Here is a 13,833-nt window from a genome sequence, read left to right on the forward strand (position 1 = left end):
GCACACAGATAGAGCGCTACTTAGCTTTTTCGCTTTTTCGCAGCAGCGAACAGACGGCGAGCAGTCACGCACGGTGAACCGGAACCGGAAGTCCACTTCACCCCTTAATAATCCCTTTAGGGTCCGTACCAGCCTGTTCAACCCCCAAAACAACATAAAAGGGACTTGGCACAACTTACCAGAGTATGTTGTCTACATCCGACACCAATGGTTCAGGGTTGAGTCGTAACAAATATAGAGGTTATTACCACGGTAATAGCTATTGTGTCCCCCGTAATTAATCACACTGCACAGGTCAAAAAATAAGTCTTGCTATCCCCTTTGACCCCGTCTATTTAAAGTCCGCTGTATGTTCTTAGACACTTGTCAGTCACTGTCGTCAGGAAGGATGAACTGAGACACAAAAACAGTAGAACACGCCCAAGCACCAGTCCGTCAGGGAACACTACCGGGTGTAACATCCTGCCTTTCGTCTATCAATATCAGAGTAATTTAGGTAACAAAAAGGGGATAAACATCAAACTTTTCACTTAATGTAACGACACATGTAGTTATGCTGAAAACAAGCAAGAGAAATTGGATAACTTCGAGTATAAAGGCTGGTCTCAAATAAGGATATACAATATAGAAGTTAAAAAGAGTAATATAGGTAGAAAATCTCTCTCTCAGCGTCGTCTTCTGGGCTGTAGGATTATGTGTGTGTAATTAAAGCCTCGCTCTTCTATGACCTAGAGGGGGAGAGGTTACTAGCACAATCACCCCTTATGTGTGTTACTTCGTTAACACACACACTAAAAATGAGTCGTTTTCTGCTCCCGTTCTTCTTCAGATGCCTCAGGCTCAAAAGGCGCTGCTAGGGCGTCGAGTGGGGCAGATGTAGTGGCGATGTCAGCAATGACATCCGCTGTTAATCTGTCAGGTTCTTCAGCAGGAGTGTAGAGGGAGAGGTGGTACCAGGTGTCCCCTTTTCCAGCTAGTCGAAGGGCGTGAGACGTCCGTTCCACGACCTTGAAGGGACCAGTCCACCTGGGCTCCGTCCACTTGCGTTTGATGACCTAGATCTTGACCCTCTCAGCGGGCGGAAGGGAATCTGGAGTGGCGGGCTGTCATCCTCGTATCTGTACAGAAGAACTGGCACACAAATTCACCCCTTATGTGTGTTACTTCGTTAACACACACACTAAAAATGAGTCGTTTTCTGCTCCCGTTCTTCTTCAGATGCCTCAGGCTCAAAAGGCGCTGCTAGGGCGTCGAGTGGGGCAGATGTAGTGGCGATGTCAGCAATGACATCCGCTGTTAATCTGTCAGGTTCTTCAGCAGGAGTGTAGAGGGAGAGGTGGTACCAGGTGTCCCCTTTTCCAGCTAGTCGAAGGGCGTGAGACGTCCGTTCCACGACCTTGAAGGGACCAGTCCACCTGGGCTCCGTCCACTTGCGTTTGATGACCTAGATCTTGACCCTCTCAGCGGGCGGAAGGGAATCTGGAGTGGCGGGCTGTCATCCTCGTATCTGTACAGAAGAACTGGCACACAAATTCTGCATTTTTTGTGTAAAATACCATTTTGGTTTTACGCTGAGTCCTCCTTCCATGGGGGGCTGCTGGTCCTGTGAATGGCTGACCTGTATGCAGCTCATAGGGTGAAAAACTCAAAGGGCGGTAAAACAGTTTTATTCACGGACCTTCGAATGATCATTAACGCTAATTGCAACATGTCAATCCAATTAAATTTGGTCTGTGCACAGATTTTAGCCAATTAGTTTTTAATATTCCGGTCCATCCTTTCAACCTTACCTTGGGACTCAGGATGGTACCCCAAACCTGTGTTCTAGTCCGAAAGCCTTTTCGACCAAGGCTAAGTGAGTATTTTTTTTAAATGGTTGCCGTTGTCTGACCTAAACTTTTTGGGGAAACCATGTCGGGGTATTAGGTCATTCACAAGTCATTTAATTACTGATATTGCATCCTCTTTTGAGGTTGTTGTTGCTTCCGGCCAACCACTGTGATTGTCAACACAAGTCAGTACGTACCTTTTCCCTTGTACCGTATTGATCATATCAGTGAAATCAAAGACTATACATGGTTCACCCTCACCTCCTCCCTATTCTAAATTTGATCTACTTAACTACTATCGATGTGTAAAATCGTTGTTTTCAAATTAAAATGTAGTTTTAACTTCTTACCCACGGGAAAAATGTTAAAACTATGGAATGTGTCAGAGTCGGATTATTGTCGATTTTGTTCCAAGGAGTCTGTATCCACCCTCACTCACCCCCTTCTGTTTCTCAAAAAGGACTGTGTTAGTCATACTATCACTTTCAGAAACATCTAAGAAAAAGGTCAGCTAATAGTCAAGTAGCGGAGGACAAGTCATGTTTGAAGTCAATGATAGTCTCTTTAGCCTCTGTGGTCCACTGGGGGGTGTTGTTAGGGTAGGGGACCCCGTAGCAATATCACAAATAACTCAAACTCCACTAAATATGCTTATATTTTATATTGTCACAAATACTAGAAAAATACTACCCGTATGGCGGATGCTTTATCAATAGTATTTTGAAATTTTACCACACCTGGTGGCCCCAATAATTGATTAAGTCAAGCTCATGTTGTAGAAAGTCGAATGATGCGGACACGTTTGTTACTGAATACTTTCTATCAGACTTCTGCCATGGCAACTTTGTGTATGTAATGAGCAACTATAATTATTTGATATGCTTAAATGTGTAATGTGTCGTTTTAGCTCAGCTGTTGTGTAGCTGCTAGCTCCTCGTAGCCTACAGGTGTCTAAAGTGCAGCCCATAGTTATGTGTTTAACACAACTATGTGCTAAACCTAACCAATTGAAAATGTGGTATTTGGGTGTCGGTTTAATGTTTGGCAGCTACGCCGTGTCTTATCATTGCACCTAAGTTCTTTGGTTTTGTAGGCGAGACAGAGAGCAAGTGAACAATGTGGGACACAATTGTGTCCATCTTATACCATGCTAGTTGTTTCAAAGATAGGTCAACATGAGCAACCACACCTTGAGTTCCAACATATATAAATATACAAAGGAGTCAAAGGTCTCCTGGTATGAGTGTCTAACTGGTGATCATAACATATGGCGAGTCGGGTGGCAGAACACACGGAAGCATCTCAGTCAGTCAGGGTTTTCACTGTTAGAGCAGCTGGATGTCAGCCATTCCTGTTGTTTCAGGCTGTGGTATGAGCTCATGGAAGAGCCTTGGTAGTGGTGTCGCAGCTTGGTGGTTGAGCCGTCAGGTAACACCAGGAAGGTTCCTTCTGTGCGATATTGAATGTCAGGGTACAGTCTGTAAAGGAGGTCATTACCAATCTGGCAGGGTGTGTGCAGGTCAATCACGAAGGGGTGCTTTAGTGTGTGTCCCGCAATCTTAACCGGAAGTGGTTTGGTGACAGGTAACCTTCTTGTGACCCCAGCGAAGCCTTCGACCTTTAAAGAGGAAGCACACAGTTTCTTTGGTATCTCTGCATTCAGAATCGAATGGGTGGCGCCAGTGTCAATCACGAACTGATAACATTGTCCGTTGACACTCATGTCCAGCAGGGGGCCAGTCTGTATCTCCTGCTGGGGCTCCTGCGGTGGGCGTCCTTTGCCACGCTTTTGTGTTCGTTTGTTGGCACTACGGAACCTTTCCTGTTCGAAAATGTTCAGACAGTCACGACTCCAGTGACCAGGCTGGTCACAGCCGAAACAGTTTCCACCCCGGACTGGCTTTGAAGCACCGTGTTGTCCACCACCCGAGTCCAACCGTCTGGTCGCACGTCTGTTGAGGATTCTTTCCTCCACCGGTTGGAACTCAGATGCAAGGTCACCCAGTGCTGAATATACCCTAGCTGATTTTTTACTAATTAGTTCTTTTGATCTTTTATCTTCAGCGATCTGTAAATTAAGGAGTTGCTTCCTTGCTGCTCTGTCATTAGCCTTATCATCCTCATCTTGAGGAAAGAGACTGCGCATAGCAGTAGCTATGGTGTTATCGGTGAGGTCGAAGATTCAGCCATTAATCCTGCTTGTTGTTCTGTATTTTTGCCATCTTGTGTGGAAACACAACGATACAAAATGCTTCTAAAGTCTGCTACGGAGAGAGTGTATCCTGCTGTTAGCTTGTCTAATGTGTTGAGCCAAAGACTCCCACCTTCAGACACAGGTGGAAGTTTGTCAACAATGGCTTGCATGTCTGCCACAGCAAAAGGCTTATATTGAAATCTGCCGCTTTTATCAGGAAAAAGTGGATATGCGTGTCCCTCCAGCTTTTTTGAGCGTATGTTGTATGCATGTGGTTCATGTGGGTGTTGGTCAATGTAGCCTTCCATTGAGCCATTAACAGTTACAGGAGACCACAAAGTCTGGCTCTGTTGTGTGTTGCTCAAGAATGTCTGATGTGCACGTGAGAGGCTGTCATCTACTGGGGGAGGGCATTTGTTTATTGCAACAAAATGGTCTGGCGTGTAAAGTGAGGAGTTTTGCGTTGACTCATGCATTATCTGCTGTCTAGTAAGATTAGGCATATTCGGGAGGTTTTCCGCTGGGTGGCTGTTATTTTGGGGCTTAGGCACCAGAGGTGAATTACACTCAGGAGACAGCGTTAGTTTTGGAGGAGGGTTCAATCTTAGAGAGGCTGTGTGAGCAGGGCCGTCACTCGTCACAGGAGTAGGGGGCGGTGGCCTAGTCAAAGTCTGGGCGGGTCGTTTGAATTGTCTTACGCATGCGCGGCAGACAAAAAACCAATCAGTCAATTCTGTCATTAATCATCGGTTCTTTTGTTGCATTTCGTTTTTCCACGTAATCCCTGTTTACTTTTATCATACGCCAAACTCTTAAATTCTCTCCCTGAGTGTTCCATTTTCACCAGCGCACACACACACACACACACATAAGCACTCTCTCTCTGCGTTTCACTTTACCATAAAACTTCCAGTTACTTTTTTATTTTATTTTTTATTTTACCAGACGTTTGAGTTCACAACTTTTCGAGTATTGTAAACTCCCTCTTAACCCTTTCAAGGAACGTTCTCTTTTTTTTTTATTTTAAACTCTACCTGCTAATTCCATTGTCGACAACCGTCCATTCAATTGATCATTACACAGTAATGACTAATCACATTTTCCCCAGCCGCCATCACATTCTTGTCTGTCACACTCCTTGGCCATTGTGTCCAATTTTTTTTTTTTTTTTCAGGGGCCTCAAACCCCTGAACCATACGGCGGCCTTTAACCCCGTACTTTTATCATACAATACGCAGCTAGAGCCTCTAACTCTAACCCGTGCAATTTATTGTACAATACGCAGCTAGAGCCTCTAACTCTAACCCGTGCAATTTATTGTACAATACGCAGCTAGAGCCTCTAACTCTAACCCGTTACTATTTGCTTACTCGTCAGTGAAACAGACCGTCATGGTAATCTTGACACAATGACGTGAGTGGTATTCACAACTTTTATGCAATGGTGGCTACGGCAAAATGCAACCAATCTATCAAAATGCAATCAATCAATCAAAATCACCACTCTGTGTCTGGGGTACAATTCTGTGTTTGACTTACAGACCTCAGGACAGACTCCTAATGCAGATTTTATCTAAAAAGAAAGGTTCTGCTTACCTTGAATTATGTTTTGGCCATGTGAGTCTGTCCAGAAGATTGCAAGAGAAGGTCCAATTGTCAGCGTGTCATCCCGGACGAAGCCCCCAAATTGTTGCGTTTGACCAGATGTTCCTCCAAGTGGAATGTAAAACGCTGGTCAGTCCCAAGTTCCTTAGATGACATATAAACTGAACTCAAAGGTACCACCAAGCACAGAATAGGTATTTTGTAATTTATTGTCAAATATTTGACAATAGAGACCAGCCTCGAACAACACATACAAATGCGTAGCCCAAGTTGATCTGGCATTCCAAAGGAAAAAGCAACTCTTTTCACACAAAGAAAGCCCCCAACTCCCCCCCCCCCCCCTCTTCTTAACACTGATAAGAAGAGAGACTTGGGGGTTGTGTTCACATTCCTGATGGTTTACGACCCAGGCTAAACAGGCAATCTGAAGACAAAGAGAAACTGGTATACAGAGTATACATGGAAAAATATGAGCTGATTCAAACATGATTATGAATAAAGAAATAACTCTTAAACATATGCATTATCCACAGTGACCATGGAAACCAAACAAAACAAGGAAGTGCAACCAGGAACTAAAAAGAGAGTCCAAAAACCAAACAAAACATGGCCAAACAAAAACATGATTAACACAGACATGACAATATTATTATATATTTCGTGTTTTTTGGTAAAATACATCTGCTTGTCTTCTGATTTCAAAGCAAGTTATTCATCAGATTGTATTTAAAAAAAAAAACACAACCAAATGCATAGGCAATTGTGCAATAATATCATGTGACTATACGTTTACATCCAATTTATAGTTTACGATTCAATCCAAATAGAAGTGTTGAAAATTACTGCACATTTTGGCATCGATCCGATACCAAATGAATAAAGGGTCATTAAGACCGATACATTTTGACTTGAAGATTTTCAGGCGCATTAAATGATTTAGACTTTAATTTTTTGATCATGATTACAATTGTAATAAAAGGAGAGTAATAAAAAAATGGTATCAACAAACTTATTTGTGAATATGTTTCAATTAATTATGTAAACACAACATAATTAGATCGTGTAACACTATCAATACAACGATATAATTTCATAAAATACAATAGTTTGAGCAAAAAAAAAAAAAGTCGGAAAAAAAAAAAGTTAACAAATGCAAACTATTGGATCTCATTTAAATATTGTGATTTATTACCTGGCTTTGTAAACAATATAACCATAAATAGATACATTGATTTACTAATGTCAACATTGTAATAATATGAAAACCACCCCGACGGACAAGAGTAAACATTAGTAAATCCATCATGTTAAATTTTGCTTTCCAGCGCCAAAGGAGAAGCCTTGTTGCAGCCAGCCCACAGTGAAGGAACTGTTGGAGCAAAAAAGGAAGCGAGAAACATCCTCCTTGTCGACTTCCTGCCCCCCAAACACAACCAGCCCTGTTGGTTCAAACATGGTTGCTGTAAGAAAACACAGCATGTCTCTCACTATCATATTAAGAATCTATTTCATGACTATTATATGTCTCCACTTCCTATCTGCAGATGTCTGCATCAGAGCCGTTAGCCTGCTCAGGTAGGACAGCTATTTGTTTGTTTGTCAATGAAGTAGTAACATTCATAGTCAGTGGACTATTACAGGAAATATTCTGCACCATGTCGGGAAATAGTAGCTCTGGTGGTAATCACTGTCAAAGTACTTACATGGACATTTCAACAGTAAAACGCATTTAAATATTTATACTGTATGCAGGGCCACCCCAAGTTAAATTGGGGCCCTTAGCAGAATTTTTTTTGAGGACCCCAACAAAAGAAGCAAGTTATCGGCTTGCAAAAGAGTTTATTTTTGTAAAGCTGGACAGCCAGTTAACATGTAGACGTCCTCTAATAAGTTCACAAGTTTGGTATTTTCTTAGTGAAGTCTTTTACCAAAGACCATGGTTAGGAGCTAGCAGCTACAAAACAGCTAAGCACACACTAGCACACAAGCTAGAAACACATACGTGTCCTTAATTGAACAATATTGTAGTCTAAAAAACATTTTTTGCAATATAAACACATATCAAGTAATTATATCTGTATATTACCTGCACATTCAAAGTCTCCAAGGCAGAAGTGTATTAGAAAGTATACAGTAACAAACGTGTCTGCATCATTCAACTTACTGCATCATGCCCTTAATCATTATGACCACTAGGTATCGCCAAAACACAAATTAACACTCCACTTGACCTGCTCAGTGGTGTTGTGGTTAGAGTGTCCGCCCTGAGATTGGTAGGTAGTGAGTTCAAACCCCAGCCGAGTCATACCAAAGACTACAAAAATGGGACCCATTACCTCCCTGCTTGGCACCTCAGCATCAAGGGTTGGAATTGGGGGTTAAATCACCAAAAATGATTCCCGAGCGTGGCCACCGCTGCTGCTCACTGCTCCCCTCAATTTCACCACACTTAGTGTGTGTGTGACTATCAGTGGTACTTTAACTTTAACTTCAAAATCAATCAATCAATCAATCAATGTTTTTTTATATAGCCCTAAATCACAAGTGTCTCAAAGGGCTGAAGCATAAATATGTCCTAAGGTTAGTGTTTTTATAGCCACTATTGTTCTTTGAGTAATTCTACTTGATTTAACCTTTTCTAAGATTCCACACTACAAAATAATGAAAATATATGCTATTATTCCTGCTGCTATCGTATTGGATTAAAATTGGTATCCGCCAACACTCAGGGTTCCAATTTAGTCTGTATGTCAAATGTGTTATTTTTGTGTTTGAGCTGGTTAAATTGTGTACGTTTTAGCTTGCAATATGAGGGACACCTATTTCTTGCCATTCTCTTCCAGGTGCATCAAGCAGCTACACGGACATGGACTATGAGCAATGCCCACTCATGCAGGAGCCCACTGTGTCTTACGACCCCAACCAACTAGAACCGAGCTTTCCAGTGGGCTACAACGTCCCACAGAATTCAGGTTTCGGCTCCCAGCAGCAGCAACTTCAAGGGTTTGGAGGCGTTGCGTCAGAAACATATGTAAGAACAGATTCTTCCATTTGTTATTTGTACAGAAGGAAGAAGACGGCACAGATAGGAGGGACGGCGTATTAACTCTACTTATTAATATATATACACTATATATATATAAATAATGCACGAGGGAATGGAGTGTGACTAAATCCAAAAGTGTATGGTGTGCGACTTTGTGTGGGAAATAACTGCTGAGTGTTACCGGGAGTGTTGGGCGAGAGGCGGAAGTCCAAGAGGGGCTAGGCTGGCTCGGAGGTCCGTGAGCAGACGTGAGGTCGAGGGGAGGAGAGAGGTGTCAAAGGTCCGTGTCCAGGCAGGACTAGATCCAAGAGGCAGCCTGGGGAGCAGAGGGAATGCGGGGAGACGAGACACACAGCTCGTAACGTGGGAATGAAGGCAGGCTGCAGGGAGGACGACAAGGAGGACACGAGACGATTCAACACGACGAGGGAGAACACAGAGAGAGCAAGAGTGCATAGAGCTAGATATTCGCTTACTGTACAGGAACAGATGACTACGTTCTGTCGCCGAATAGCAGGTTGTCCAGGCTTATGAAGTCAGGACTCATAATCAGCTTCAGGTTATTGATTGCAGCTGCTTGCTGCAGCCAAAATGGCACACGCATGGTGCGCTCCCGGAGGCGCGCCCAGCGCAGCGCACACATGAATGCGCACTGACGGCGCCCGGGCTGTGACACCATTGATCCCACCTGAGAGGTTGAATGTAACGTGTAGCGCTCTTTTCAGCAGGAGGGCCTCATGGCAGCTGCCGGACAGAGTGCAGTTTCCTCCTGGTCTCCTCTCGAGCCTGGTCCGGCCACTTTAGGAGCATGGTTAGATGACAGCACACTGGAGAAGGCCAGAAGGCTGCTGAGAGACATGCACTACAGCAGAGTCGCGGGCCAGGATGAGGACGGAGACACGTGAGTAATCATCAGTGTGTGTTCCTGGCTTCAAACATAAACGTTTACACTGCAGGCCAAAGTGGCCCAGATCGGATTTTTTTCGAAAATTTATTTTTTCCAGCGGACTGTTTACACTACAAGTAAAATGTGACCTTTATCAGACTCCGGTGTAAATGTGACCCCAGTGTGGCCCCAATGTGGCCTCGACGTCACTTGCAAGCGCAGATCAATAAAGTGAAAACAAAGGAAGTTGACTGGATGCTGTAAATTAACTCCAGACTTCTTCTGTCTGTTTGATATTATCATTTTTTGCGGCCATCTAGGGGGCGCTCGCTGCCCAACAATGGGCCTATGGTTAAGAAACACTGGGGTACACTAGACCAGTGGTCCCCAACCACCGGTCCTCGGCCCCAACCACCGGGCCGAGGACCGGTATCGGTTTTTTTTAAATTAATTAAATCAACATAAAAAACACAGTATATACATTATATATTAATATAAATCAATACAGTCTGCAGGGATACAGTCCGTAAGCACACATGATTGTATTTCTTTATGACAAAAAAAAACTACAAAAATAAAAAACAATTTTTTTACTACCCAAACCCCTCCCCCACCGACCCCCGGTCCGTGGGACAAATTTTCAAGCGTTGACCGGTCCGCAAGTACAAAAAGGTTGGGGACCACTGCACTAGACAATTAATTAAAATGATAAAAAAGAGAGGACCTAAAATAGAACATTGAGGCACACCACTAGTACAACTAAAGAAGTTGAACAAATCACTAATGATTGCATGTGAAGTAAACAAGCTACAGCAACACCTTAGTCACATAAATCATATTACATAAAAAATACAACTGCCAAAAAGGAGGTGACTTAAGGGGTGCCTTGAGGAACGCCTCAGTTATGTAAATCCCAAGTTTGCATCGCAGTGTTCTGTGTTTGCTAGCAAGGTTAAAATGTCAATGCAAGGATCTGCACATCTATTAGGGAAGTTTACTTTTAAGTAAATAACAATAAAACCTCACTACTGTATTCAAAGTCTTTAGATCAGGTGAGTAGTTTAGTCTGTAAGATGTAGAGCAAGCCAAGCACTTTGTTGTTGTCAACAGCTTTGTCTAGATCAGTGTTTTTCAACCTTTTTTTCATTGAAAAAATCCAGAGGCACACCACCAGCAGAAAACATTAAAAAATGAAACTCAGCAGCTGATATTGACAGTAAAAAGTTGTTGTCGCAATTGTTGAGTATGACTTTAAATCATAACCAACCATGCATCACTATAGCTCTTGTCTCAAAGTAAGTGTACTAATACGACCTGTCACATCACGCCGTGACTTATTCTGAGTTTTTTGCTGTTTTCCTGTGTGTAGTGTTTTAGTTCTTGTCCTTGCGCTCCTATTTTGGTGGCTTTTCCTGTATTGTTGCTATTTTCTTGTAGCAGTTTCATGCCATCTTTGACCGCTATTCCCCGCACCTGGTTTGTTTTAGCAGTCAAGACTATTTAAGTTGTTTTTGTCCTTCTTTGTGGGGACATTGTTGATTGTCATGTCATATTCGAATGTACTTTGTGGACACCGTCTCTGCTCCACAGTAAGTCTTTGCTGTCGTCCAGCATTCTGTTTTTGTTTACTTTGCAGTCAGTTCAGTTTAAGTTTCGTTCTGCATAGCCTTCCTTAAGCTTCAATGCCTTTTCTTAGGGGCACTCAACTTTTGTTTATTTTATGTTTCAGCATTAGATACCTTTTTACCTGCACACTGCCTCCAGCTGTCGTCTGCCTATTGTGTACATGACAAACCATCGTTGTTGTTCCCGACATCTACACAGCAAATAATTACCTGCTGCCACCTACGGATATGGAAGAATATTACAAGGTTACTCTGCCAAGCTCCAGACAGTAAAGACACTCAACAACGGCACATTATTTGCAAATAATAATTACTGGTTTGCAAAAAAATATTTTTAACCCAATTAAGTGAAATGACATAATCTCCCACAGCACACCAGACTGTATCTCACGGCACACTTGTGTGTCCACACAGTGGTTGAAAAACACTGGTCTAGATGAGTCTTGCTTCTACGCAACCACCGTCAAGAGATTCTATTCACGCACCAGCACTTCCGGCCTTCACGATAATAACGCTGTACGTCACATCCAGTGCAAACTAAAAAATGGTCACACTTTATTAAATGATTACAGTTTCTCTCAATCACAGTAAAAGTTGGGGTCAGTAGGAGAAAAAAAACCCAAATTATTAATTTGCAGCTTGCATGGTAGTACATTGTAGTACATTTAGAAGTTAAATAAGTTAAATAAATAGCTTATGTTTTTTCTCACGATTGTTGTGTTGCAAATGTATTGTTTTTGCATTTTAAATGATATGGGCGGGGGAGCGCAAAGTCCACCCCTGCCAAAATGTGCTTATCAGACATACCTTGCCTGTGTCATTGGAAGTTTCTTTTTCTGGTTCTATGGCTATAATTACACTTTTATTCCTGTTAGTAATCCGAAGAATTCCATTGAATACATCTTTCACGTGAGTACAAGGGTTAACGCTGTATTTTTTGTATACATTTAACACAATACAAACAATATACCAATGTAATTTATTAGGTTATGGATTCATGTGAGGATGTTGAAAATCAAGTGCTGCAAGGCATGCTGGGAGCGCTTGTGGTTTAGCAAAAAAAAAAATATATATAAGTATACTTTTGATTGTTTGTTGTGTGAAACATGCACTGTATATTAAATGACAAAATGCTAAATATAGTGTTATTGAACATACTGATTGTTGTACTCATGTGAAAGATGAATTTAAAAAAATGTTTTAAATACACAAGGCCACCTGCTCAGTAGCCTTATGGTTAGAGTGTCCGCCCTGAGACTGGAAGGTCGTGAGTTCAAACCCCGGCCGAGTAATACCAAAGACTATAAAAATGGGACCCATTACCTCCCTGCTTGGCACTCCGCATCAAGGGTTGGAATCGGGGGTTAAATCACCAAAATGATTCCCGAGCGCGGCCACCGCTGCTGCTCACTGCTCCCCTCACCTCCCCAGGGGTGAACATGGGGATGGGTCAAATGCAGAGGATAATTTCACCACACCTAGTGTGTGTGTGACTATAAGTGGTACTTTAACCAAAACCAAAGCACTTTTTCCCATAAGAAATCATGTAAATATTATCCAATCATATCCATCTGTCCCAGGCATTAAACTATATACATCTTACAGCAAATAATTATAGTTTTACATGCAGTAAACGATGTGAACATTTATCATCACGTTTACCTTCATTGAGGACTCTTGTTGGCGAAGATGAGCGGATAAGGAGCAGATGAGAGGAGAGCCATAGTGTTTCTCACACGCGCATCTGACTAGAATACCCTTATGTGCATTAACATATATCAACATCAACTACCTATATATATATATGTATATATGTATATGTATATGTATGTATGTATGTATGTATGTATATATATATATATATATATATATATATATATATATATATATATATATATATATATATATATATATATATATATATATATATATATATATATATATACACATATAAATTATATGGGTAGATATTTGTTCTAAAAAGGGTATTTCAACAAGTAAACAGTACAGTAGGTAGTTGATGTTGATATATGTAATGCACATAAGGGTATTCTAGTCAGATGCGCGTGTGTAAATATGCGATGTGTAAATATCAAAATATTACGTACGTCGAATCCCTTTTTGTCAGGCAATATTACATTTAATGACAATTTTACATAAATGAATACATCCAAACACGTTGTACATATAACAGTTACAATTGTGTGTGTATCTTCCAAGCAAGAAAGAAGTTTGATCACATCAACATGGGACTAACTGACACACTCCGCTTCGCTGCAGGTCCGCAAGCCACGCCCACCCCCCACAGCCACAGAAGAGGAAAACTGTCCTTTCCCGGGCATGATAAAGTCTTAAATAATGTCAAACACGTAGCGTTACAATAACCAGGAAGATAAAGTGTTTGTCTCACACCTACTAATCAAGCATTCACATTTTGCCACAACACACATGGGGGAAAGTCCTATCTGGAAATACAGCCATATTAACTCCTAAACTGCCATTTTAACACACACCAAACCATCAGAAAATTAATATTTTTTTTTTATTTTTTATTTTTTTTAATAAAAAGTTTCTCGTGGCCACGAGATACATGTCTAAAAAAAATAAATTCCCATGTCCCTTTAGGGGCTCCGTACATTCCTGACATGT

General features: G+C 41.7%; 1 protein-coding gene across 1 annotated transcript in view; it reads left to right on the plus strand.

Annotated features, from left to right (window-relative positions):
* Positions 1-13,833, plus strand: part of LOC133660652 (NF-kappa-B inhibitor delta) — a 39,542-nt gene that overhangs the window by 13,249 nt on the left and 12,460 nt on the right. Inside the window, 3 exon segments of the mRNA XM_062064224.1 lie at positions 6,953-7,083; positions 8,428-8,658; positions 9,402-9,574. Coding sequence (XP_061920208.1) covers positions 6,953-7,083; positions 8,428-8,658; positions 9,402-9,574 — 535 coding nt within the window.

Source organism: Entelurus aequoreus, linkage group LG11 (assembly GCF_033978785.1).
Source record: "Entelurus aequoreus isolate RoL-2023_Sb linkage group LG11, RoL_Eaeq_v1.1, whole genome shotgun sequence".
NCBI classification, from domain to species: Eukaryota; Metazoa; Chordata; class Actinopteri; order Syngnathiformes; family Syngnathidae; genus Entelurus; species Entelurus aequoreus.